This window comes from Alternaria incomplexa, assembly GCF_024043165.1.
Source record: "Alternaria incomplexa strain BMP 0042 chromosome Unknown scaffold_14, whole genome shotgun sequence".
Classification (NCBI taxonomy): Eukaryota; Fungi; Ascomycota; class Dothideomycetes; order Pleosporales; family Pleosporaceae; genus Alternaria; species Alternaria incomplexa.
In genome coordinates, this window is record NW_026249863.1 from 253617 (window position 1) to 280145 (window position 26529).

General features: G+C 53.5%; 11 protein-coding genes across 11 annotated transcripts; 4 read left to right on the forward strand and 7 right to left on the reverse strand.

The window, feature by feature from the left end:
* Positions 1 to 1073: 1073 nt before the first annotated feature.
* J4E90_008809 (uncharacterized protein) lies at positions 1074 to 1496 on the reverse strand (the record flags this gene model as incomplete). Its single annotated transcript, XM_051438331.1, has 1 exon — positions 1074 to 1496. One exon carries the CDS (start codon positions 1494 to 1496, stop codon positions 1074 to 1076), a length of 423 nt encoding a protein of 140 aa, XP_051287641.1.
* Positions 1497 to 2782: 1286 nt separating this feature from the next.
* Positions 2783 to 3810, reverse strand: UBC8 (Ubiquitin-conjugating enzyme E2 8; the record flags this gene model as incomplete). Its single annotated transcript, XM_051438332.1, has 5 exons — positions 2783 to 2922; positions 2971 to 3152; positions 3208 to 3322; positions 3372 to 3468; positions 3778 to 3810. The coding sequence occupies 5 exons, from the start codon at positions 3808 to 3810 to the stop codon at positions 2783 to 2785; spliced, it is 567 nt and encodes a 188-aa protein (XP_051287642.1).
* A 1292-nt stretch (positions 3811 to 5102) lies between these two features.
* J4E90_008811 (uncharacterized protein) lies at positions 5103 to 6194 on the forward strand (the record flags this gene model as incomplete). Its single annotated transcript, XM_051438333.1, has 2 exons — positions 5103 to 5507; positions 5562 to 6194. 2 exons carry the CDS (start codon positions 5103 to 5105, stop codon positions 6192 to 6194), a joined length of 1038 nt encoding a protein of 345 aa, XP_051287643.1.
* A 1455-nt stretch (positions 6195 to 7649) lies between these two features.
* On the reverse strand, positions 7650 to 9802 carry J4E90_008812 (uncharacterized protein; the record flags this gene model as incomplete). Its single annotated transcript, XM_051438334.1, has 2 exons — positions 7650 to 9399; positions 9447 to 9802. 2 exons carry the CDS (start codon positions 9800 to 9802, stop codon positions 7650 to 7652), a joined length of 2106 nt encoding a protein of 701 aa, XP_051287644.1.
* A 352-nt stretch (positions 9803 to 10154) lies between these two features.
* On the reverse strand, positions 10155 to 11272 carry J4E90_008813 (uncharacterized protein; the record flags this gene model as incomplete). Its single annotated transcript, XM_051438335.1, has 2 exons — positions 10155 to 10795; positions 10846 to 11272. The coding sequence occupies 2 exons, from the start codon at positions 11270 to 11272 to the stop codon at positions 10155 to 10157; spliced, it is 1068 nt and encodes a 355-aa protein (XP_051287645.1).
* A 486-nt stretch (positions 11273 to 11758) lies between these two features.
* On the reverse strand, positions 11759 to 12508 carry J4E90_008814 (uncharacterized protein; the record flags this gene model as incomplete). The annotated part of the gene is made up of 1 exon (XM_051438336.1): positions 11759 to 12508. One exon carries the CDS (start codon positions 12506 to 12508, stop codon positions 11759 to 11761), a length of 750 nt encoding a protein of 249 aa, XP_051287646.1.
* A 1526-nt stretch (positions 12509 to 14034) lies between these two features.
* On the forward strand, positions 14035 to 15896 carry J4E90_008815 (uncharacterized protein; the record flags this gene model as incomplete). The annotated part of the gene is made up of 3 exons (XM_051438337.1): positions 14035 to 14454; positions 14504 to 15754; positions 15804 to 15896. 3 exons carry the CDS (start codon positions 14035 to 14037, stop codon positions 15894 to 15896), a joined length of 1764 nt encoding a protein of 587 aa, XP_051287647.1.
* A 793-nt stretch (positions 15897 to 16689) lies between these two features.
* Positions 16690 to 17232, forward strand: ATG12 (Ubiquitin-like protein; the record flags this gene model as incomplete). The annotated part of the gene is made up of 2 exons (XM_051438338.1): positions 16690 to 16837; positions 16997 to 17232. 2 exons carry the CDS (start codon positions 16690 to 16692, stop codon positions 17230 to 17232), a joined length of 384 nt encoding a protein of 127 aa, XP_051287648.1.
* A 995-nt stretch (positions 17233 to 18227) lies between these two features.
* Positions 18228 to 19748, reverse strand: J4E90_008817 (uncharacterized protein; the record flags this gene model as incomplete). Its single annotated transcript, XM_051438339.1, has 1 exon — positions 18228 to 19748. The coding sequence occupies one exon, from the start codon at positions 19746 to 19748 to the stop codon at positions 18228 to 18230; it is 1521 nt and encodes a 506-aa protein (XP_051287649.1).
* Positions 19749 to 20381: 633 nt separating this feature from the next.
* On the reverse strand, positions 20382 to 22139 carry J4E90_008818 (uncharacterized protein; the record flags this gene model as incomplete). The annotated part of the gene is made up of 2 exons (XM_051438340.1): positions 20382 to 21744; positions 21793 to 22139. The coding sequence occupies 2 exons, from the start codon at positions 22137 to 22139 to the stop codon at positions 20382 to 20384; spliced, it is 1710 nt and encodes a 569-aa protein (XP_051287650.1).
* A 2709-nt stretch (positions 22140 to 24848) lies between these two features.
* Positions 24849 to 26313, forward strand: J4E90_008819 (uncharacterized protein; the record flags this gene model as incomplete). The annotated part of the gene is made up of 4 exons (XM_051438341.1): positions 24849 to 25032; positions 25333 to 25449; positions 25499 to 25845; positions 25903 to 26313. 4 exons carry the CDS (start codon positions 24849 to 24851, stop codon positions 26311 to 26313), a joined length of 1059 nt encoding a protein of 352 aa, XP_051287651.1.
* Positions 26314 to 26529: the final 216 nt, after the last annotated feature.

Consider the following 26529-nt stretch of genomic DNA (forward strand, 5'->3'; position numbering starts at 1 on the left):
ACGACTCGGCAGCACAGAAGGGGGAAGAAGTAAACAGAACCATTCCGAACGTGCATATTGACCGGTGAACTGATGGCTTTATTGAGCATGCACGACTCTACCAACCAGCGGCTAATGGCACTCACCACTTTGGCCTTCGCATGCAGGGCAGGCGGGGTAACGACCTCGCCTCTCTGCCTGCGCACTTGAGGCAGACTCACCACACCGGGTATAACAGTGGTTGTTGCATCTGATAGGCGTTATTGCCTATCGATGGACGTGTGGGGGAGCGGCATGAATGTGTTGGGCGTGGTTCATCCGCCGAATCGTGGATTGAGTGCATGGCACAGCCCTGGTGATAGGAGCGTCGCTGCGAGCCTTGCTGTCGGCCTTGCATCTCTTGGGGGATACTGTGTATCGATGTTTTGAGATGAGTGAAGGAGATAGGAAAGAGGAAGACGGAAGTTGCGTAAGTAACACGTGGATTAGTGCCTTGGCAGCCCATGTAAGGAAGGCGCTCTCACATACATCACACCCACGAAGAAGATTTGAGATTCAAGTCTCGATTGATACTACTCAGAGCCCTCGGCTCAAGTAGATCGCTACAAGAAGTAGCCTACCTATGACCGAACCTCTCAAATCCGAACCTAGGAAATCCACCAGTGCTCCTCCAGTAAAAGGCAAAGGGTATCATCCATCTCAGTCCTCCATCCGTAACGCCGTCGTAAAAGTCGTAAGGGATCCAAGCACGAAAGCCAGATCCAGACCCATAATCCGTCATCAACATCCCCGTATTGCGTCCGTTTGACCGAAGAGAAGCGCAAACCACAAGCAACAGAACTGATCCATATCCCACCATCGCCATAACCAGCACATACAACCGACTCCCGCTCACCTCCCAGAATAGAACTGAACAAAGCGACGAAAAGCGCATGCGTAGAAAAATGACTGGCAGAACGCTGAAGAAAGACATTGAGGAAGAAATACTTACTGTGAATGGTCGCGTCGCATCTCGAAAACCAGCGAACAGCGATCCAGCACACAGCTCTTGTCCAGTTGAGACTCCCGTCATTCTTTCCCCTTAGGATAGCTCTTTACATGCGCTTGGATTCCTTGGAGCGGCTCATTCTGAGGATAGGTAGCTCCCCGGCTGCCTTCTGACGAGGCCTCGGAAGACGGCTGCTGGTGAGGACGGCACGGAGCCTAGGGTTGGACACGCGGCGCAAGACAGCGATGTCATCACTACCCCAATTGTTTGAGCGCTTCCTGGGAGTGGCACGCTTGGCGACGGTGGGCTTGGACTTGACTAGGCTCGGCAGAACGTATTGCTCCTCGACACTGTTGCGCTTGGGAATGTTCACCATGCGAATCGGGGTGGGCGACGTCGTGAAGGAGCCGGAAGACTCGTGACCAGATGGTGTCATCGGGGAAGGGCGGCGTTGGGCTTCAGGTACGACCTGAGACAATCGCGAGCCACTGAATGGAATGGGCGACGGACCTGGACTAGAGTTGATCATGCGACGGTGAACAGGCGTGGAGAACGGGCTGTTGACCGGCTCAGTCCTGGTCTCGTTGTTGACGGCACCGGTACTCATGTTAGTAGCTAGTAGCAGCAGAACATGGGATCCGATTTGTTTACCATGAACGTTGGAACCTCCAGCTGGAGTGCGTGGCACGGTTGGGGCATGGCGACCGTTACGGCCGTGGTAGCCAGTCGAGCGCCTTGAGGTGCTTGGAGCTCCAGTGTTGCCGTTGAGGATCGGGTGATCACCTGCATGGTGAGTGTTGCGGCGCGCCCTCGCATTGCGGCGTGCCATCTTGACCTTGACCTGACTCTATCAATTTAGCACACAAACCACGAAGATCCCGGGTATGCAAGGGGAACTCCGTACTCTGACCTGGGATATAGCTGATGCTCTCAGTAAAAGTGTTGTGCGCTGTGGAAAATTGTTGTTCGCGTCGAGGTGTTGTTGTGATGGCTCGATTGGGTGTTTATATACAAACGGACGCGGACGCGCTCGGGCCGGGCGACGAGAACTTTGCACCCCCGCATAGCGAAAAGTGTTTCGAGGTGAAGAAGACGAGGAGCGGGGAAGAAAGCGGTAGAGCTTGATGCGGACGTGATTCGCCTTCACTGTGAGGAGCGGCGGTTGGCTGGTAGCGTGGAGCGGTGAGGAGCCGGTGGGCGGCCAAATAGCATGTATATATCCTGAGATACGGTAGGAAGGGAGAGTAATAGCCAATAAAGAGCGATGGTAGCTCGCTGCAATGGACAGGAACCTGTCCCACAGGAAGGCATCCGTTCATGTGCCAGGTACAGCAGGTGAGTGCGATACTTATTGCATGTGCTGTACGAATTGACGGAAACAGCAACGAACAAGTAGAGAGAGTGAGTTCATAGAGTTGTAAGAAAGACGAAAAGACATGGGAGAAGGACTGATATAAGAGTTGAGCAAAGCGAGTAGTGAGAGGAAATGTCAGGTAATAGCATACAGTACCTCTAACATCGGCCTCAACTTATAAGATCGAAAAGGTCATCCGACCAATCCTACACAAGAGTGACGAAGGAAATGATCCTAGTCACAAGCCTACTATGGAGTTCAAAAGCAAGACACAAACGCCAACAGAGAGATCCAATCCCAGAACCAAACCGTAAAGCAGCCACATGTCAGGGGAATATGTAGCAATGTGGCCTTTATATGCGCCATATCAGCGCCGTGAACGTCCAGCCATGGAAGTAGAGTGAAGAAGAAAGGTCGTGGACAATACAAAGGAGACTGATAGCACCCGAAGAAGGGTTGCCTCAGATGTCTTCCATATTACCCGCCGCTTCATCTTCATCGCCTGACTCGTAGCTGCCGACAGAGCTCATCTCGTCGTCATCGCCATCGTCTTTGTCAGAGTCTTCGGCAGTGTCCTTGTTGGCGTACTTATGGACGTATTCTAGATGTACATTAGCCTGGCTCACACGACTCACCCTTGTATACATACCCTTCACCTTGGCCTCGTAGCTCTTAGGTTCGCGCATAAGGAGGGCTGCGGCCTCGCCGTTCAAAGGATCGGTCGGGTTTGGGTAACGCAGGAGCTGAGGAAGGAAGACCTCGAAGATGTTGATCATGTCGTACATTGGTGACCATGTCTGGTTGATAACGTCGAGGCAGACGGAGCCAGAGCTGTACAAGTAAGCGGGTATTCTCCAATGAAGCCAAATAGGGGTATAGTTCGTACAGTTCGTCGATATTGGGGTGGAATATCCTGTTCACGAAGCCGATGCTAGGGCTCTTATACGGATACTGATCAGGCAACTCGACATGGATCTTCCAAAGCCCGCCCTCGAATGGCGCTGTCCTTCATTAGCGCATGATGATGCGCATGGCGCGTGCGCGACTTACTTTCTACTGGGCCCTTAAACCTAACGTAGAACTCCTGCCTGTGGTGTGTCAGCGTCGTTTCGGCGAATGCGGATTCGGATGGTAGGAAGGACTGACACTACGGGATGTTAGCTGTGTATCCGATAGGAATGGGTGTCATGTTACTCACTATTGTCGTTGACCAGAGTCACCTCGTAGTCGCTCATAAGCCTGCCTTGTATCAGCTATCAGGATTCACCATGGTTGCCAGGCGCGTGGCGCGAAGAAGGCGGTAAATTGGTCGACATACATCCTGATGGCGTGTTAGCATTCTATCTTACAGCAGGAAACATGCGCAACATACTTCATGACCTGTATAGTTGGAAAGAGGCCTCGGTTAGCTCTTGTCCTTTGCTCAGCAACCACCGGGGTGAAGGTCTCCACATACATCCGTCTCAATACGTCTCTTTGGCGAACTCATATTGGCGTTCCTGATATCGCGACCTGTAAAGAACTTTGCTCTTCCCTAGTCTTCCACTCGTCTTTAAGTTGTATACGGCAGTGCGCAGCTCGCAGTGAGAGCTCTCGTGAGGTAGGCGGCGGGGCTATCGATAGCGGATGAGGGGCGCGTTCGTTGGCAAGTGGTGTGTGCTTTGCTGGCAGATCGTGGTTGTTTGAACCCTGGTAAGGATGTCGATCGGTGAATGTGTGTTGTTGTCGCGTCTTTGGGTCGGACGTGTCAAAGGGCAGGAACAGTGAGGCGGGAATGATGGTCGCGGTAGTCGCGATCACGAGCTCGATACCGGCATGTCACGCTTGCGCACGTCTCGCCGGGCAAGTCATCGCCGAGACCACGGCGCGACCGCGTGTCTCTCGTGCATTCATAACGACGCCGCTCTCCAGTCATCATAATACATACTTCTACTATCACTGACTCTACCCAGGTGCTTACATGTCGATTCGCAAGCTGTGTGGATATCTAGGTAGGATGACTCCAAAGGCTACGTCACCGTGTGCCACGCGTACCTAGCCATCCAAACCCAGCACCTGAATCTACCAAGTATAACAAAGCGTCCTGAAATTATCGGCAGTGATGCACAAGAACAACAGAAGGACTGAGATGCACTCGCCGTGCATGAAGCGGGACGTCTCTTACCAAACGCAGACTGGCTGGTTCCCGACGGCTACCTGATCTGACTTGACACTTCAGCGTAGATGGAACGAAGCAATCTTCAATTGCGTCTGAATAAACCAACATTTGTTTGAAGCTTATGCCGACCGCACAGCTGAAGACAGTATAAGTGCAATGCAGACTGAGGCTGCTGGGACCGACATCCAATCACTGAGGAGCAATGCCGCAGCTTCCCCGAGATCCTCGCCTGGGGCCTTCACCGCCGGTCCGAACGACGCTCTCTGCAATTCGAGGCACAGCGCTGGAAGTGTAAGAATACAAGGACAGATAGAAGAGACACGCTACAATACACATAGTCATAGTCAAAAGGCGGGGCGTACCGAAGAATCGACCCGCCGAAGCAATCAGGGCACATCCAGACCCCTGGCGTCTGGGCGCAGGCTGACCCTCGGTTCTTCCAAAACTCCAAGGTTAGGTATACAATCTTCAGCGCAGCTCTCTGCACATGTTGCTTAAAAGCAACACCCATCCCGCCCTAGGACCATGGCTTACGAACAAACCTCCACACCGTCCTCAGGGGCTCTGACAAATTTTCTACCGCCCAAAATACCCACCACAACCACACCTGCGACACCGCCGCCATGTCGCGTGCCCTCATGAACGTGCTGCGAACGTCTTCGCGACATATTCAGACAACACCACGTGCATACTCGCCGCTGCCATCGATATCGCGAGCTATATTGCCTTCCGCACAAATCCGATGGAGTTCACATTCTCCACTGGGCTCTGCGCCAGCAAACACCCGTAAACCCGTCACTCTCAACACGCTGCAGAGTCTATACCGCAAGAACGAGCCCATCACCATGATAACCGCGCACGACTTTCCCAGCGCACACGTCGCCGATCACGCCGGCATGGACATGATACTCGTCGGAGACAGTCTGGCCATGGTAGCACTAGGCATGGAAGACACCAGCGAAGTGCTGATGGAAGAGATGCTCCTCCACTGCAAATCCGTTGCGCGCGCAACAAAAGGCGCTTTCACAGTACGTTCCCCTCCACTCGAACTCAACCATCTCAACCCACTAACAGTCCCCTAGGTCGGCGACCTCCCCATGGGAACCTACGAGATCTCCCCTGCCCAAGCCCTCGAATCCGCTATCCGCATGGTCAAGATTGGGCGCGTCAAATCTGTCAAACTGGAAGGCGGCAAGGAAATGGCTTCTACAATAGCTAAGATAACGTCTGCTGGCATCCCCGTCCTCGCGCACATTGGCCTCACACCCCAACGCCAAAACGCGCTTGGTGGTTTCCGCGTCCAAGGCAAATCCACATACTCTGCCTTGAAACTCCTTGACGATGCGCTCGCCGTTCAGGAAGCCGGTGCCTTTGCTGTAGTCCTCGAGGCCGTACCCGCCGAAGTCGCTGCCGTGGTTACTAGGGAACTGCGTATACCGACAATTGGTATTGGAGCGGGTAATGGCTGTTCGGGTCAGGTGCTCGTGCAGGTTGATATGCTAGGAAACTTCCCACCTGGACGGTTCTTGCCCAAGTTTGTCAAGCAGTATGGGAATGTGTGGGAAGAGGCACATAGGGCCATTAGCCAGTATAGAGATGAGGTTAAGAGTAGGGAGTACCCGGCCACGGAACATACATATCCTATGGACAAGAAGGCATTTGAGGAATTTAGAACGGTGGTTGATGAGGAGAAGGAGAAGTCGGATTTGTTGTGATGGAGTGTTGGTAGTGAGTTTCTTGTTCTTGTAGGTGGCCACTTGCCCTTCTTTGGAATTATGTAACAGACGAAGCTTAGTCTGCATACTGTAGAGGATAGATACATTGTGCCTGAAATACGATTTGCGTACATCATGATTCTTCTACTTACTCACGTGTGTTATCATCTTAACAAGTAACGAAAAGGCGCAAACATTAAACACGAAACTCACAATCCAACGAGCTATCTACCTTCACACCTAGTAAGTTATACATTCCATACACAATTCCAAAGACCAAAACCCTCAGACCATGCCGTCCCATCCCAAAAATACCAACCATCCCCCATCTCGAACCGAACCTAGGGCTTCCTCCCGCTGCATACCGCTCGCTCGGTCGCTACCAAAAACAGCCGTACAAATACAGCCAAAAACTTATAACAAAAAACGATAGCAACACACATAGCAGATTTCAATCACAAGCACAATAGGCGGAAGGTCTGCATAAAGCGTGTGGCCGCAAAGGTGTGGTAATCTTAGTAGTTATCACACCTTTGTGGGCACACGCCATGTACATGCCTGTTCGCACATTGTGCTTGGATTCCGTGTGGTCATGCGCGGGTGCAATCGTTCGGTATTTTTGAGATTATGGGATATAGAATCTTGTTGTTGAAGACGTAGAGACGGTGTTGCCTGACCAATGGATGGGAAACTGGTGGGGGGAGGAAGAACGGAATTCTATTAGCTCATAGCCTGGATCCTCGGGGTCTGTCGTGGTATGTGTGCCTGGGTTTCCGGGCCGACTTTGCATTACAGAGCATCTTGCGTTACTGACGCGTGTTGGTATTGTGACTACAATAGAGACTGAGAGGATGGAGGATGTTTGGGTGATTGACAGAGGAAGGTGTTGCATATGTAGCTTTGGATTCGATAAACCAAAAGCATAGTTCTTCCGATCTTCAACGTAGTAATTACTACTACCTCCATCAAATGCCCAGCATGCCTTTGAAAGATAAACCATCAACAACATACCCACATCTTTTTGATCACAGATCCATCAACCCAAAACACTCTCTTCTCAGATAACTAAAACTTTTCCTTCAACCTAAACCAACTAACTACCTCTACATGAACAACCCGACTCCAGAAGTATGAATGGAGATTGTTTATACGTTATCGTTACCAACCATAACCAAAAAGATCGCTGCGGCGACAACAACATGCGCTGCTGCTGCTTTTTTGGAGCGGGACATGATCCTGTAAACGCCGCCCAATGCAACCAGTGTGTATCGATACAATGACATGTCTCCGTCATCATCCCTCGTTTCCAAGCTTGCTGTGGGGGGTATACAGGTATATAATACAAGAAAGAGAAGGAAAAAAGGCGAGACGGAAGGTGTGGCAGACTCACATCTCAAGGACATGGGGCGAGGAGAAGAAAGAGGCTAGAGTTCCTTTCAACAGCTGGAAAGCTGCTTAGAACTCGCGGGCCTCTCTCCTTGGTCGGTCACCACCGAAGCCACCGCCGCCTCCACGCCTGTCACCACCACCGAAGCCACCGCCTCCTCTCCTGTCGCCGCCACCTCCTCCTCCTCTCCGGTCACCGCCGAAACCGCCGCCTCCTCTCCTGTCACCACCGAAGCCTCCGCTCCGGCCTTCACGGTCACCACCAAATCCTCCGGGTCGACCACCTCGGTCACCACCAAAGCCTCCGCTGCGGCCTTCACGGTCACCTCCGAAACCTCCACTGCGGCCGCCGCGGTCACCGCCAAAGCCTCCGCTTCGGCCACCAAAGCCACCGCCGCCGCCGCCACGTCCTCCACCAAAGCCTCCACGGCCACCGCCGCCACGTCCGCGGCCTCCGGAGAAGAGGCTAGCAGGTGGTGGGGGTGGGGATGGCATGCCCCAGCCAAACTCAGCCAGACGGTTGGCGCCTTCTAGCAGACCCTGCTTGTCGCCGTACCACTGGTAGCTTCCGAACAGACCACGGAATGCGGCGTCGAGTTGGTCGGGGTAGACCTTCTTGTGTGCCTCGACGGTATCAGAGAGAATCTTTGCGACGTTCTCAGGGAGCTCGGCCGGTTCGCTCATGTCAACGGTGGCAGTCTCGAGCATATCGGTGGCGTCGACAAGAGGCAGGTCGCGAAGACGACGGCGGACTTCTTGCTTCTCAAAGGGAGAGATGAGCAACCAGCCCTCACCCTCCTTACCGGCACGTCCAGTACGACCGAGACGATGGATGTAGGAGTCGCGCTCACGGGGGAGACCAATCTGGATGACGTGGGTGACTTCGGGGAAATCCATTCCACGGGCTGTTACATCCGAGGAGAAGAGGATGCCGGACTTTGCGAGACGGAAATCATCTGCAGCCCTCGAACGTTGCTGTTGAGTAAGTTTGGCGTGAATTTCGTAGCATCGGGTGCCAGACAGAGGAGTGTTGCGCTTGAAGCCACCATTGAGCTTGTAGAAGACTGATGCTGCGAGGGTGACCTCAGCGGTGCTGTTGAAGTAGACGATGGCCTTGAAGGGTCGGGTTTCACCAGCCTGTGCCTTTTGTTGTGACTGGAGGATCAGATCGTAAAGTGTGGGCATGACGTTCTCGAAACCGTTCAGATGGACGAGTCTTTGCGGGATACGCTGGTGTGTTGGCTCCTCGTTCTCATCGACGCACTTGGCGAAGTGGAAGCCGGGACGCATGATCTGGCGAACTAGGTTGACGACATCGCGGGGAATAGTAGCGGAGAACATGAGGTTCTGGCGTTCGACCTCGGCTGGGTCGGGAAGGAAGTTCTTGATCTCTTCAATCTCCTTCTGGAAACCGTCGTCCATGAGGCGATCCGCCTCGTCCATGACCAATGCTCTGAGCTTTGGTGCCTTGATACCGGAGTAAGGGTCTGAGAGGATGTCCATTAGTCGTCCGGGAGTAGCAATCATGAGATGGCACCCCTCGCGCTGAGTCTTTTGAAGCATAGCCCTCTTCTGTGTGCCTCCGACAGCAACCTGCACGATGATGCCCGTGCCGGCGGTCACTTTCTTCGCCTCGACAGCGATCTGCTCTGCCAGTTCACGGGTTGGCGAAATAACAATGCCGCGGATGTCGTCTGGTCTGGCGCGCTTGTATCCTCTGACCTTCTCGCCGAGCTGGGGGTCGTTCGCGATGATTCGTTGGATGATAGGGATGAGGAAACCGAGTGTTTTACCGGTACCGGTCTTTGCTTGTGCGATGCTGCCGGATGTTAGCGAATTGATCTTGCGATCGAAAAAAGATCTTACATGTCAACCCCACTCAGGGCCTCGTTGATGGTCCTGGACTGCACGTCCGTCATGGTCGTGAGCTTCATTTGCTTCGTGATGGTGTTGATTAGGTTGGGATGAACCAGGCCGCGTGTGGCCAGGTCCTGGAACTCTGTGACGGGACCATCTTCCTCAATGCTCTGTTGGGCCTCCTGTTGCCACTTTGCGGCACTGTTGTGGAAACCGGCGAACGAGGCATTTCCGAGGCGCGCCGATTGTAATGGTATTCTCAGAGCGCTCGAGGTATTAGGGAAGGGTGTGCGGAGGGTCCTGGTGGAAATTGAGGCAAGATTCCTCGCGATGGTCGCGGGACATCTTCTCACTGCGCCGAACATGATGTGCGGGTAACGGTACACACTCGTTCGTAACAGAGGGTATATTGAACGATTAGAATGAGCAACTAGAGTACTCGACGTGTGCGCCTGGAAAGAAGACGGCGAATGAGGAGAAAAGAATGGCGTGTACTCGTTAGAATGTTACCGCTAGAAACTTTGCCATTGCACTTTTCCAAGGGACGTGCGTCGACAACGCGCTAGGAAGTCCGCCCGATAACGATAAGAGGCAGATCACGTGTAGAACATGATCAGGGTCCAGCAGCTCGAGCGGAACAGTCGATGCACATCATTAATTCGTCAGTCTATGAAGTTATGCAAATGCCTGACGCCATAGCTAATGCAGTCCAATTACTCAATTGATCCGTCCCATACTCTCCTCATCCCGCTGGCTCTCCGCTATCCTCATAGCTTGTAATCCCTCTGCGAGACCCTGTTGAACGCCTCCAGTGACACCTCGAACCCACCAGATGGTCATCTCGTTGATCGCCTGTCCTACCATGCCATCATTCATCTGGCACACGGTTTGCGACAGCCGCAGCGTCTTCCGTCCGATATCGTCGACAGTCGCGACGCCTGTATTGACGAGCCGTTTGGTGATCTGATGCTTCCTCTCGAACTGGTAGGTGTGTGATAGGAATAGCTTGATGTATGGTAGAAGGAACTGTATGAGGATGAAGGACTGGAGGACGAGGGTGGCAGTCAGACGGTGCAGGATCGTGGGGTCTCGTGGAGGCGCTCTCTGAGTACTAGGGCTGCGTTGCGAGACTGGGAGTAACGCGTGCGCATTCACGTCGTTCGTTGTGTCGACCACGTCTTGTGGAAGAGCCGCTTGTATGCTCAACGTCTCTTCTGGGGTGAGCTTCGCTGGTAGCCCTCGCAGTAGGTACGTTATGCCGTGTATGTAGAGTTGTCGGGTCAGCGTCGCGGATGTCTCGTCGGGGCTACTGATCGATTCGCTTGATTCTCGAGATGCTTGAGCCACAAGGCTTGTTCCTGTAAGGTATGAGCATGCAATGCCCACATTCGCGAGCGACATTCTATACCTAAAGTAGCATACTTCCATCTAATGCCACAGCCGCCCTCATGGGCACCATGTGGCTGTGGAAGTGCGCTTCGTGAAGAGCCAGGTCTGTCCAGTCCATCATCTACGAAGTCGACGTCTGCCTCCCCCAACGCAACTGACAATCTATGTGGTGTGACAGAGCCACTGGGGGGTATCGACGAATAACCTGGAGGAGGAGTCTCGGGCTGTGGTAGTTCGTCGACTGAGGCTGATTTATTATGTGATCCGCGGTTTCGTACGTCGTTGAGAGATTGTCTGAGAGAAGGTATCGTCGGAAGATGGTTCGATACGACGGTGGGCAGGACGCTGTAGAGCATACTGGGTCGGAAGCTGGTCTCCTCTCCTTCCATCAGAGACGGCGTGTCAAGAGTCGACGTGCAGATTTCAGCGCGTTCAACCCTCAGCATACTTTCGGCTTATCTCCCGGGCGTATCCACCAAGCTGTGCGGTCGTAGATCCCAGCGGCGGCTTCACCCAGACTCTTCCGCAAGCGCACACGAATAGGAAGCAGCCGAATGGAAATGGGTCGAGATCGAAGATGAAGAAATATACGAGATAAGCCTAGAGCTGCGACAGCCGCCGCATAGCGGCTATCCTCGTTTGGCGCAGACGGCATTATTCCGAATCCGTGCTATTTTCGAGAGTTGTGAGTAGCAAGCATGTGAAAGCGTTGAGTCGCTCACACCACAGGTGCAGGCCGTTGCGCAGGGGTCCTGAGATAGCCGAGCACCGAGCACCAATCAGCTGGAACGTGGAAAACGTGTATGAACATTTGGATATCTTTGCTTCGTCACACACGACGCCAACGTGCTATGTGAACTAGTCTAGTACTCGTTATACAGTGTCTGTTGCAAGAATGCACGTTTCAGAAGGCTACCAATATGTACGACCGTTCACCAAGCAAATCGCTTTGAAGGTGCAGTCGCCCAGTCTGCCTGCCGTGGGTTAAGTGTCGGATCGACCACTTCAAGCTTCTCCTCCAGGTCGGTACTCATCTCGACGTCCATATCCTCGCCTTCTTGAGTGCTCTCGACGAGCTGGTTGGTGTCTGGAGGCAGCGAGAAGTCAGTACCTAGGGTGCCACCTCTAGGGAAGTTGTTCTTACCACCACCAAAACCATGGTCATCATCCACATTCTGACCAGCCTGCACTCCATCCTCTCGTTTCATACGTTGGCGCAGAGGAACACGTTCGGTATCCCTGATGATGGCTTGAATCTGGTCGCAGTATTTCCGCAGATTCTCGACGTCATCGCGGATCTTGTCCATAGTGTACGCATCTTGCTCTCCCTCCTTTGCTACCACTTCACTCCAGTGCTTCAAATCGCGGACGTCGCCATGAAGATAAGCGCCGACGTCTCGAATGCGAGCGATGTCCTCGCGTGACCAGCGGGTACCGCCGTAGGAATCGCGGTCGTAGTTCACGACGAGATCGTAGGCGCGGATAGTGCGGTGCATAAGGGAGTTCAGGTCTTCATCCCATAGCCGTGATGATTGAGCTGGAACTGCGGCGTTGGAACGGCGAGGATTGATCGGAATACGGTTCACATCCGCGTCGTCGTAGTTGAGCGCAGCCTCAGAAGGTGCAGACGCTGGTGTCCATTGTCGGTCGGAATTGTACGGCGGACGATAGGAATCGGTCATGATTACGATCCGGTATATAGTCGAGTTAGGAGAGTGGAGGTGCGAGAAACACGCAGTCCAGAGAATTTATAGGCGGTCTCTGTTTGCGTTTGGCCCAAGTCAAAGTGAATGACCAGGTCACCATCCGTATGCGTGAACCTTTCACTAAGCAAGACGTAGAGGAAAGATGGACGACCTGGTATTACAATCATGATTAGGTTACTATCTGTATGCGTGAACCTTTTACTGAGCAAGACGTAGAGGAAAAATAGACGACCTGGTGTTACGATCATGGTCTTGATGTACAAGTCTGATATCACACTTGTTTATATTCGCAGAGTTCTGGCTTCCACATATTCTATACGATAATGAAAGTAACAGGAGATGAAGTAACATCGACGGGATATGGTACAGGGTGGCAAGGTAGCAAAGCTCCAGACGAGCCAGCGCTGAAAATCGAGAATTTGATAGCCACGAGAACGAAGGAGAGTGCGAGAACGTATTGAAAGACATGGAAGAAGCGTGTAGAAACGTATGTACAACAGCGGACCTACTGTGTTCAGGACCAACTACGACCGTATATGCAAAATCCATGTCATCTCAAAGCATACTCTGCTGAAAACCTGCGTCTTGCCAATACCTGTTGAATACATGGCAGCACCCAGAACGTACATCACCGACATGACGTCTTTGTATGTGTGTGTTTTGTCTATTTCCGTATGCACTGTTCCTGACGCTTCCGGTGTTTTGCGGCCCATAGAACAAAGTCGCGGCCAAGGTGGGTGACACTTCCGGCTACCCACAAAAGCCTCCATCATCCAGACCCTTGATAAGTTTGAAGCTGTCACGGTCCCATGGAAATGGAAGACGCGGGAGCTTTCCACCAGCCAGTGTTGGCCTAAGGACGCGAAATGAGACGGGCCCAATGGTGCAGCGCTCGCCGTCGAATTACTCCCAGGACAGGAGACAGGAGAAGTGGGGTCGGCGTCAGTGCAAGCAGCAAAGGCGCGCCGCATGCAGAAGCTGCAAATCTTCCCCTGATACGCTGAATCGTGAGCCAGCAATACGGTGGGAGATTCGCAGACGCGAGATGTCGTGCAGGGCGCACTGACGGTGTTGTCGGCAAGGGTGTATTGTTTGCCCAGGTCGTTGTCTAGGCAAATGATGTTGTGGATGGTTCGCGCGAGATTTTCAGGCTAACCACAGTCGCTCTAGCCTGCACCTGCATCATACTGTACCCAGCCTCCGGACCAAACAAAGACACTCTTTCCTTGGTCGATGAAAGCAGATCGACGTCTGCAACGCGCTTCACCTTCGCTCAATTGCTGTGTCGTCAACATCTTACTCGGTCTCTGAAGCTCCCTCGCATCGACATGGCTGCTACGCGTTGCTAGAAAACCTCGACGTGCCTGTACCGTCGCGTCGTGAGCTACACGCACACGTGCCCCTCCCACCACGCCCATCTATTACACCTCGAAGCACCCTCAGCCGCTATCCTACGTATGGCAGCTGTGGCTGTTCCTCCGTCGCCCCAGGTTCCTTCAGTCATGTCGAACCGGCGCGTCCCCCTCGCCAACCTGCAAAACGCTACCAACTCCCCGTTACGCGCGACTGCCATAGGAGGAAAGCGCCAACGCTCCCACGCCAGCGAGCAACGCGATGTCCCCTATGGCCAGCCACCACCCAAAAAACAGCTCATCGAGGTCGATGATGCTGAAGCTCGCCGTCACGGCCTTATTCGTCGGAGTGGGGCCCAGCCCACGGCTTTGACTCGCAAGCTGGAAGCAGCAAGAGAGACCAAGGCCCCGTCAAAGCAGGCCGCACAGCGTGCATCACACGACCTAGAAACGATTCGACAATGGCAGCGTCACTACCGCAAGCTGTTTCCCCAGTTTGCGTTCTACTTTGACAGCGTCTCAGAACCCCAGAAAGACAAACTTTTGAACAGGGCACGCGTCCTAGGTTCCGTACGTCTGGCATACCCTTCCCTACATCCGTCGTGCTAACAGTCACCAGCGAGAAGTCAAGTTCTTCTCTCGGGAAGTCACCCATGTCATCACGACGCGTTCCATCCCCGCCGACCTCGATGGCAGTTCATCCTCCCACAAAGGTACCGTCAATCCGGCCCAGCTGGAGAACAAGAAGTCCATCTTCGATGCCGCCCTCGAGAAGTCCGACCGTGGTGATATCCTGTACAAGGCTAAGAGCTTGGGTATGAAGATATGGTCCGTCGAGAAGTTGCAGCGCATGGTGGATACCATGTTCAACAAGGAAACTGGGGAGGACGCGTCTACCCATTCGACACGTCAGGCGGTGGCTACGCAGCACAAGGGTCGTCCTGCCGATCTGCAAAGGCTGCTACAAAATGAGAAGTTGGACCGCGACTACGTCATGGCCTCGCAGGACATGATTCCGCTCCGTGGATACTACGTCTACGTGCACGATATGGACGAGGTTACCCGACCCGTCATGATCCGAGAATACCAGAAGGTTGAGAAAGAGAAGGGCAAATGGCCGCAGTTCCGTGCCTCCGGTAACGGCAAGTGCCCATTCGTGGAGGATCCCCATTTCGGCCGCCGACAGCAAGAAGAGCAGGAAGCACGCCGAAGGCAGGCTGCCCAAGCGCCACGGACGCGTGCTGCTTCAGCTATGGAAGAGAAGAATGCTTTGGGAGAGAACAACAACCTGGCAAGGCGTCCCAGCGCTCCTGCTGCCATCGTCAAAGAAGAACAGGATGGAGATGCGAAACCGTTAGATCCTCCGAAGGCCCTTCCCCCCAAGCGATGCAACACGGCAGACGGCCCACCACCCATGTTTGGCAGTGCTCAGGCTAGCATCCGAGCCATGCCCCGTTTCATCGCTGGTGAGCCGGTCGCGTCTGGTCTACACCAATCGAACATCACGTCCGCTATCCGCTCGCAAATGATCTCCTCGACTGCTGCTGCCCCTCGTGCTGGAAACAGCAAGGAAGTCAACCAGCTGAAACGAAAGGTCCTCGAGAAGAACAGCGTACCGTCGGCGAATACGAACAGTGGCCATTCGTCCGTTACAAACGATGTCAGGGCTGCGCTCAGCTATGAGCATTCTCAACCCATGCGCGCGGCAAAGCGCAAGGCCCAGGAGAATATGGGTCACACACACGATGATGGAGACGAAGAAAGACAAGCTCGTAAAGCAGCTGCCCTCCGCAGGCGCAAGACTGCTGAGAAGGAGCTGAAGCCTGGTTACTGCGAGAACTGCAGGGAGAAGTTCAATGACTTTGACGAGGTACGCACTACGAGGATTCCTTTACAAACAGCATACTGACAACATACAGCACGTCGTTTCCCGCAAGCACCGCAAGTTCGCAGTCACCACGGACAACTGGGTTGAGCTTGATCAGCTACTCGCCCAACTTGATCGTCGATGAGCCTTGCGGCTCATGCAGACTACACGGCCACACATTGCATTCCTTACGGCGTAATGCACGACCTCACTAATACCCACGACATAATTTCCTATCGCACCTGTTGTTCACTTCTCGCCCCCGGGCGCATGGCATTACTCTGCGAGCGAATACCCGTTTCCATAGCATTTTCGAGGCGCAGCTTCTACCTTTCCCCTTATTGGCGACACAGCTTGACTTGCTCCATTTCCTTACCCTGTATAGGCCCATGATCACTGATCCCTGGTGGCTTAACGATGCATGCATCCCCTTTGTATATAGCTATTGCGTCATGACCTTCGGGTCATCTTTGCTGGTTGTTGCGCTTTGCAAACCGGCTGGCTGGTGGTGTGCACGCGTGTGTTTTCAGTAAACGAGGGTTAGTACTACTATTGAGGTTTGTAGAACATTGTCATACTGAGGAGGTTACTTGGCGACGAACGCGGACGACGCCATACTGGAGGCTATGTTATATATCATTATCGTATCAGATATGTAGAAAACACTAGATATCAATGCGAAAGATGACATGGTTGATGAACGGTCTTGCGCATTCGAGAAGTGATGTTGGGGTAGTGGGGCGCTGATTGGCTATGCCGACGTTTACACCTTCCATCGTGACCACCGTTCTTGCCTCGAACGAACACTAACCCACAAACATTCGCTTTTCTCAAATCAGTCCGCATTCCTCTTCTTGGACCTTTGACCGTCACCCCAAAATAGCTGCTGTATCCACACTTCACTCTTCGCTTCGCATCAGTACACATCCACCCTCACCATGTCCGAATCACCAAAAGAGAGGATGCCTGAGGAAGATGACACAACAGAAGCGCCTCTCACCATGGCAGCCTCAGTCGTGTTAACCAATCTCCCCAAAGACGCCTCGAAAGCGTTGGAAACAGCAGGAAATCTCGCTGTTCAGAAAGGTATCCCCGTCCGCTTTCATCTACCCATGTTCCAACCCATCATCAACGAAAACACTTGACATCCCCCATCTACTTCCTACCATCCCGTCCCAGTCAACCTCCCCTCTCTCACTTCCCGCTAACCTCCCACCATAGTAACAATACGCCTCCAACCCATAGGCTCAGCCCCCCACCTAACCCAACGCATCTTCAAGCTGTCCACCAACCAGACTTTCGCAACAATAGTACGTTTTCTGCGGAAGAGACTGGGTGTGAAGGAGCATGAAAGCGTGTTTTGCTATGTGGGCAATGTGTTTAGTCCTGCGTTGGATGAGGGAGTCGGGAATCTGTGGAGCTGCTTTAGGCAGGGCGAGGAGTTGGTTGTGGGGTATGCGTTGGCTCCGGCTTTTGGGTAGTATAGGGGTGGAGGAGAGAGGGGAGGGAGTGGGGCAATGGGGGTGCCGGAGTGCAATGATAGTCTGAGACATACCGTAACTTTTACAAGCGACGTGGGGTGAGGTAATGTACTCTGTGTCGTTTCCATGTTCACGGTTGCGAACAACATGGAAGCACTGATTTGGTCTCTTTCCAACAGGGGAGTTTATGTATATCAGTCAGAGAGATGCAGATCATGGTACGAGAAACATCACGACGCTGATGGAAGAGCAGACACTAATAGTCGTAGTGATGGTGACATATTTGATATCTTCATACGAGGAATGAGGTTCAACCCCGCGACTTCAAACCACATACACCGTATAAAAGCATTCTGTCTCTTCCTCCTTCCTCCTTGCTGACGCCCATACTCTCTTCCACAACCCAAATCATACACTTTACCCAAGCACAGCACATACCTGAAATACCTTAAACCACCCTCAAACCACCTTCAGCACTCACGTACACCCAACCATCTTCAATCCTACACCCCTCACATCCCTCACATCCCTCACCAAGGCACCTCCCTCCAGCCTCTCAACCATCCTCTCAACCACCCCAAATACCAACACAACCATGTGCGAATGGGACGAAACCACCTACGAAGGCTGCTATTGTGTCTACACAGATCTTTACCGGCGATGTGCATACTGGAACGAGCGCGATGGAGTCTGTGGAAGCGGAGTGCCGGATACAGTGCATCGCGGGGCGTTGAAGGGTGTGTGTGGTCGGTGTCCAGACCGTGCGCAGCGTGCCTAAGCGGATAGCTGGGAGGGAGAAGGGGTGGTGGTAAGATGTAGGATGTGGAAAGCGTGTGGGTGCGGGGGGTGTTGGTGGGTGTTTGGGGGGTTACTAGGAAGAAGGAGGGGTGGTAGTAAGATGTAGGATGTGGGAAGACTGGTGGGTGGGAGAGAGAGATGGATATGTGTATGGATTGAATGTGTGATATATGGAAGAAGAGAAATACGAGGATTGTCTAGTTGAACCAAAAGCTTACGCTGAAACTAGGCGTGAGACTACGTATGTAATGCCACCAACCCATGGGTAGGTAGAGACACTCGCCGGGTGCTAGGATACCTTCGATGTACTGTGCGTCTTTGAACCCATGGTAGTCTTCTTCGAACTCCCGTCTCCTTTCACACAGAGCCTCATCTTCGCCAGTCTCACAGCCTTCCTCAGTCCCCCAACAAGATATTGCAGGATACAAAGCCATAGCTTCATCCATATCAACCTGACTCGTATTACTCATATCCACACCACTCTCATCCGTACTCCTCGGATGCAGACGCTGCGTTTCTGCAGGTGCGTATAGGCGCACGTATTTGTAGCCTACGACTTGCGCGAGGATGTTATGGTAGGGATCGGTGTGAAGGGGTGATATAGTGCCTGCGGGGCCAAACCAAGCGTTGAGAAGAGGTTCTTCAAGCTTCGCGACGGGTTTTATGTGTGAGAGGTGGGGAGATGGAGCGGGCTCGCAGTAGCAGTAATCAGGTATGCTGATGTCGGCGCGGAGGGAGGGGATTTGGGCGAAGAGGTCGTGTTGGGCTAGGTAGCCGGTGGGTGTGGGTTTCGTGCTGCTGTCCGCCTCGTCGAGTTCAGGACTCTGGGTCGTGTCCATGTGGTCTGCAGCCGAAGCAACTTCTCCATTTCTCTCAAGCATGTAAGTCTCCATGAAGTCACGGAAGGTGGTAATGCGCTGGCCCCAACCTTCATCGGTATAGCTCTTTCCAACTTCTATCGGTATAAGCCGTCTACCACCAAGCGTCTGCTCTAGCAGATATGCTGGGTCGTTCCACGGCCTCTCATCGAGAGCGGGCCAATGCTGAATCGCACCCTCGATTACGAGTGGCTCATGTGTATTTGCGTCGCCGACTCTCTTCTGGAAAGCCTTCAGACTGAGCTCGTTCGTTCGTGGGATCGCGTGCCGAAGGGTGGGTGGAGGATCGGGAAGCATTCTTGCGAAGCTTGCTGGTATGCGCGAAGTTTTACACTCAGATGATAGTCGTCTTCTCTTACGCGGCCGTTCTGGATCGTCGATATGAAGATGAGACCCTGGAGGAGTTAGAACAGCCTTCAGCGCTGCAAACCATAGCTCTACGAGCTCCTCCCTCTCAGGTGCGCCTGTCAGTATGAGCGTCATATCCAGTATCCGCACCACTTCGTCGACCCAGTCACTCTTTGAATCGACTTCTTCTTTGTCGCCCCCAGCCTCCGGGAGGGTCTCGCACAGGTGCTCATCACGCTCGTCGCCTACCAGCTTCAACACCTTCCACAAGCTCGCATCCGTGTACAGCCTGCGCCAGCACGTCTTCACCTCCCTATACGGCACATCGTGTAGTTTCTGATACGCAAGCTTGAGGCCAAGCTCGAAGTCGTTGGGAAGGAGCGAGAGCGCGGCGCGTCCGCATTCGCGAATAGGATCGGTCTTCTGCCTCGTAGTAAGTTCTTGACGGGTTAGTTGGGTAATCTCTCCAAGCGTCGGCGCGTCATTGCTCATATCTGACAGCACCACTTTCGCGATGGTGTTGAATGGCTACCGCAAAGGGTGCTAGAGTGGCACGGTGGTTGCTGTTGGTAATAGTGCGAGCTTTGACCGACGCCCTGCAGCTCTTTCCCGCGCCGTTGACAGCCAAGACATCGTGAATAATACCCGAACGCTATTCGTTCCACACGGCTGGAGCGTTGGATGCTGAACCATGCGCTCGGTAATCGCTTTTTCGACTTCCTTTTAGCGTAAACCCTGTGCCTTCACACGTGTGCCACCCGGATGTAGGATCAAGGAGCCGAGAGTGCATATTGACTTCATTTATGGGTCGGCAATCTACTGCCGTGACGTACGCCTCAACAACGCCACGCGTTGGGTATATTGCTATTATACACAAGTCCTGACTCTAGATCGTAATCTCCGACATACATCTTAGATCTCTGATGGCCCATGGGTATCGCATCCGGAAATGTCGTAACCCATCAGTCATCAACCCATCGCGACCGCCACGTGGGGACGATTCGCGTACTATACAAAAGAAAAGGAAAAAATAACATGGGAAGCATTAGGCAGGCTATGCATATGCAAAGAGGCCATGGAGGCCGGGGTATCACGCAGGGGGTATGTAAAGTAGTAAGGGAGTCGTCAACCAAGAAGGCCGCCAGCATCCTGTAAGGACGGCACGTTGCGGCTATGTTGGGTAGGGTTGCGTCGATGAGACGTGGGAGGGGGTGCGGAAGAAAGCAAGCCTCCAGGATCTCGTAGAGACAGAGCATCGTAGCTTGCTTGTGTTGAGCGCGTTGACGTGCGTTGTATGGGCGCGTATCGCTCATTGCGAGGAGGACCGGCTGAGGAGCCCGAGTGTGGAGAGGGGGTTGAGAGAGCTTCTTCTTGTTCGCGATCTTCGGAAAGCAAGCCGCCGAGGTCCTGCAACTGGTGGGCGGGCCGGACAGACGACATCTCGTAGTCCTCAGACTGTTGCGAAAGTCGAGAGTTGCGCCGTGCTTGAGGCAAAAATGCACGCGCATTTGGTATGATTGTGTTCGAGGCTCTGGACCCCCGCCGTGGCTGGGTTGCGAAGTCGTGCGCGATGACTGAATCGGTGGGCGAGGGAGCTACAGTTTGATTCTCAAGCAGGCCTCCAACGTCGAACCACGACACTCTTCTTGCACGAGGACTAGGCATCGGATCCCGTATATCTTCGACTGTCACGCTGGATCGGTCGCTGCTCTGAATCATGCCAGCCTCTTCGTCGGGGAATCTCCAGTTGTTGTTGACAAAAGGGCCTGGTTGTCTAGAAGACGACAGAAGGTCAAGATCAGCCACAGGAGCTGGTCTAGGAACGCTTGTCTGCTTCTCGAGTAGTTCGGGTTTTGTCCGGTACCCTAGCGATCGTGCGAGGTCTTCGTCGCTACTGCATGTTTGGTCCGTGAAGCGTCTTGCAGACCCTCTGCGTTCCATGCTGTCTGTAGTTGATGGTGCTTTGAACTTGGCTTTCTTGACACCTCGGTCGCGAAGGAACGATCCTAGGATGATGGCGTTTGAAACTATGGTTGCAGCCAAGATCTCCGAAGAAGCGAATACAGTGCGGAACTGTTGTAGGCCTTGTCGTTGGATGACCAGAGGCATTCGCGTCCCAGTTACGACGATCAGGACGACTGACAAGGAGAAGAGCACAGTGAGAGAGATCTTTCGCTTTAATGGCATGCTCGAACGCACGATGATCGGAATCGGAAAGGCGATCAGAAATATATCGGTGACGATGTCGGTGATTCCCATGGTCAGCAGCTGCGCGTAACCCTGTCGGCATTGCGGTCCTGGATCCGGCACGACTTGCCAGTAGTGGGAGGTGGGGTGGCACTCTGCCAGTGTGGCAATGAGGACCATGAAGAAAGTAACGACAAGGAAGATGCGTATGCCACGCAGTCCCCAATCGTACCCTTTCTTCCAGAAACGTTCTGTCAAACGCTTTAGAAACTCGGAAACGGTGAACTTGGCCATCCAGATGCTGGCATGGGGTTAGTCGCACTCTAACAAAGTTGATGACTGCACGTACAACAACGCATAGAAGATCCTCGAGGCGAGGACCATCTGAGAACCGATCTCGCGATGGCGGATGATGAGCGGGTCTGTCAAAGTCGAAACATTGACATTGTTGGTGCCCCAGATGAGGACCACGTGCACAAAGCCCATACGCGCAAACAGTGGGATGATGCTGAGCGCCATGATCTTGTCCTCGCGGAAGAGTCGTTCATTGCGGATGTAGCGGCCAGACAGTCGGACGCCTATGATGACGGCAGAGAAAACGGTGCACCACCACGAATACAAGAGAGTCGGGTTGTTGGCCATGCGGGTTCGGCGCAGCGGTGGAGAGGCATTGTACAGGTCGCGAGATATTATCATGCTGCTGTTGAGAAGTCCCCACAGACTCTCGCCTCCGCAGAGGGTGAGCTGTTTGGTAGTCGCGTGCTCAGTGCCGAATTTGCGTGGCAGCGATAGCGGTGACGAGTTGGGGATGGCGATGTGTGCGCTTTGACCATGTCGCTCTTTCTGGCTGACGTTGCTGGCGTACCGAGGATCTGGGATGGCAGAGTGGGTATGCTGTCAAGCTAAGTTTGTAGCCTCAACGCGCGTTTGCAAGCGGTGCGAAAGCGCGGTGAAAGTGAAGTTGAAGAGCGAGACAAGTCACCGGCTGCGAGAGGCGTGATAAACGGAAGCTGCTGCGCGTGTGAGTGGGTCTTATCGCAACGGCAGACTGGACCTTGGCCAGGACTTCGGAGGTACGCCACATATTCGCTGGAGCCCGCCTCGATCGCCAAAGGCGCGCGGGCTGCCTGGTGCCATGGCCTGCCAACCCCAGCATTCCTGGTTCCAACTCCTGGTCCTCGCTGATAGGCGTTGGCTGACACTGCCGTGACACGTCCTGGCCACAACAAAGGGCAATGGGCTCGACATTGGCAATCACGGCTCGAGTCCAAAGCCGAGCATCGCGACGGGAGGACCTGTTGCTGGCTGTCGGATGCATCCCTGCTGAGGCCACCTGCATAATTCCAATGGTGCTGCGCGTCCGCTATGGCGCTTGTAGCTCTATCTATCTCCAAACAAAGCGATTGGGGCCTGTCGGCGCAAAGGCGGGAGGTCAAACGCCCCTCAGACCTGAATGCAGCGGTTGCTGACCGCTGGGAGGCTCCTGGGGCATTGGCACCTCACACCCAAGCCTCAGGATAATCAGCTCCGGCAGGCCAACGGAGATGGCCACCAACTGATCGATGACACTGATTATCGCTGGATTAGGCGTGGAAACAGACCCGAATCCCGGGGTTGAGGCCGGTGGGCATGGCGTCCAACAACCTCACTAGTCGCTGCACAAGTGTGCGCATTGCCGCACAATTATCGTGACTCTTCGCCCGGCTATAGTGTTGGTCTTGGAGATGCGCCATTTCGCAGACCCCCACCTCCCGACTGTCGCGTGGTAGAGTGCCCTGTGCGTCTGCGCCTGCCTCGTGAGACCCTGACCCCCGCCATCCCGTTTCGCACCTGCCTTGCGAAGGTGCTCCCTGTTACGATAACAATAGCGATTCATACATTACCACAAAGGCTGAGCTATATCATGGTGATGCCCAGACAGACAAGAGCGCAATCTTCGAGGACATGGTCCTTGCTGAATGCTGACGTTGAAACCTCCGCGAACGGCCATATTACCAACAGTGTCGCTGCTGCCCCGCGAACGCAGCGAAATGACCGATAACGACATCCCGTCCACAATCCTTCATCCGCCCTAGTGATCTGTACATATCTGACTATCGTCCTTGCACCCATGAATAGTGTACTGTTCTATTCCTATGTACAATGCGTACATACGACAAGACACCCTCGAACACTACGACCTCGCCCTGCTACTACAAAGTTCAGACGACATTTAGTTCCCATCAAAGGCGCTGCGACCAGATTATCACACGCGCTACTTCCGAAGAGATATACCACCCCGAGATTGCGAGGTTCGCAATCGCTGTTCTTGCTTTCCGAGGCTCATGCATAGCCATGATCTTCATGTGCGCATCGCCAAAGTCCTTATCCGTGGCTTCCATCGTGAACATGGCCGCAAGGCTTAGGCTCGCGTGATCGGTCCTCCTGGTTCCACATGTTCAGATACCCGATTAATCAACTCACTTCGGCCCATTGCCCAGCAGCAATAAAACGATACGAACCACTACGGGGCTCATCGGTGTCCATGAGCTGGACTCCAATTCAGTTTTTCGACCCCTTTTACTGGCTTAAGAGGGAGACGTTGCACAGACGGAGAGCAGAGCCCACAGCATCGTTCAGCGCGATATTAGCTCGTCCACCAGCACTAACAGCGTGAGTAAAGTGGGGATACATGTTTCCTATGACGTTGGCGTGCATTGCGCACTACCGGAGGAGAAAATCGTGAAAAGAGTTTCGCGCAGTTTACGATGTTGGGTGATGCAGCAAGAGCAAACTCCATCTTGTTCTATGGTAAAGAAAGTCGGACATTGGATAAAAGGAAGATCGACACAGGGGAGTTTGTCCGGGACCTGGCATAGACAAATGTGGATCCATTATGATCAACAATATGCACAAGGCAAACAGGAGTATCTGGTACGTGTACGATTGGGGAGACGTATCGTGAGACGTGCAAGACTGTCTTGAAATGCCAGATCAGGGTTGCGTCATGAGGGGAATCAAGACCACCTGGCCATCTTTCACATGTGAAACCGGTCGAGCTTGGGCCTGCCCCATGAAGAATCGTCCGCGGAGACAGCAAGTCGACACGCAGCAATGCGGTTTCAGGCATTGCTGGAATGATGCATATGTATCCCCATGACATCGTTTGCCGTGAAACCTGTTACCTTATGTGCAGAGGCGCGTCGTGAGTGGCAGTGGAAAACAAATCATGGCTAGATCAGGGTGGGGCCATGACGTCCGCTTTTGGTGAATACCCAACAATGCGCACACGACAGCGCCTGAACAAATCCACCGCAGCACCTCTACCTCCCACACTCTCACACACCCCAGCTCCTTATTACACTCGCACACTTCTGCCTCTCAATCCACTTGTGATTCCCCTCTTCTCCACTGTATCTCCGAGCAATGTCAGGTGCTCCCCGCGTTGAGCTCCCCAACACGGATACCGATTTCGACCTCCAGCAAACCCCCAACGGCACTCCAGACTTCCTATCGGAAATGGACGGCTCTTCTGCCCCGCAGACCAACGGCAACGCCAACAAGGACCTGCAAAACAGCGCAATCAAGGCAAAGAATGGAATTCTAGAGAGTAAGGTGAGTGGGACAAAACGCCTTTGACCCTTACCGAGACGCAAGCTAACGCGATACATGGCAGTCTTATCGGCCGCCCGCACAACACCTGATTTCCTGAACTCACACCCACAAAGCAGCTTCAAACGCCATGAACGCCGCAAACAACCACCCCAGCGTCCAGAACGCCAAGCAGACAGTTATGAACGGTAGGGTATGTGCACACGATCGTCTATACACGCTTTGGACCATAGCTAACGGTGGTTTTGCAGCACACACGTCAGCCTAATGCGCACACGACCAATGCTAAACTCTACAGGTCCCGTTGCACAGAATGTCAAGGCTGAGGGCGCAAAGACGCGCAACGAGTTTGCTGATCTCGCCAACTCCAAGACGATTCCCGAGCACAAGGCAGCGACTGGCCAGAATCTCACTCGTAAGCTATACTCAACCCCCTAGTCGACCACGTAGCTAACATGCACCAGACTACCACAGCATGTTCTACCGCCTGTTGAGCTGGAAGAACCCCCGCGCTACCGGAATAGCGTTCGGTGCGACTGTCCTCTTCATCTTCGCCGCCCGATACCTGAACCTGATCCGCTACATGTTCAAGATGTCCTACATGGTGCTCGGACTTACGGCAGCCGCTGAGGTTGTCGGAAAGATGGCTCTCGGACGTGGTCTTACTTCGCAGTTCAGGCCCCGCCAGTACTACACCATTCCCAAGGCTTCGCTTGAGCGCATGACCGACGACTTCGAGCAGCTCATTAACTTCTTCGTTATTGAGTCTCAACGTATCATGTTCGCCGAGAACGTCTACGTCACTGTTGCTGTACGTATAATCCCTCTTCACACACCGCACAAGATGGCTGATCTCTCGCTCCCTTAGATGTTCTTCGCTTCCTTCATCTCCTACTTCCTCATCAAGTTCGTCCCCCTCTGGGGCTTGGCTTTGATCTCGACATTTATTACCTTCCTCGGTCCCCTCATCTACATCCAGAACAAGGAGGTCATTGATGCTCAGTTGGAGAAGGGTTACAACGTCGCCAACCAACAGGCCCAGCAGGTCAAGGGTCTTGCTAACCAGCACGCTGGAAATGCCATGAAGACTGTCCAAGGATACACCCAGCAGGCCACGGCCAAGGCCCAGGAGACCGTCAACCAGTACCGCGGGCGTTCCACTTCCCCAGAGGTCAAGAAGGAGGCTTTCCCTTCTGCCCCAACCCACGCACCCGCTACTGAGGAGTCCTCCGACGAGGAGCTCGAGGATGAGAAGCCCGTCGCGCAGCCTGCTCTATAAGCTGTTCCGCCAACCAGTTCATCTGGAGTAGCTAGGCTCCTCCATGCTCCTACACTCAAATACGCCACAATCCATCTCTGACACGTACCCTTCTCACGGTGCTCACGTATAACGACTTACGCTCGGTTTCTGTGTGTAGTCCTCAAGCCTGAAATTGCAATCGGAGTCAGCGTTGTGTATCCCTTTTCTTTAAAAGCCTTTACTTGATCTCTAGTC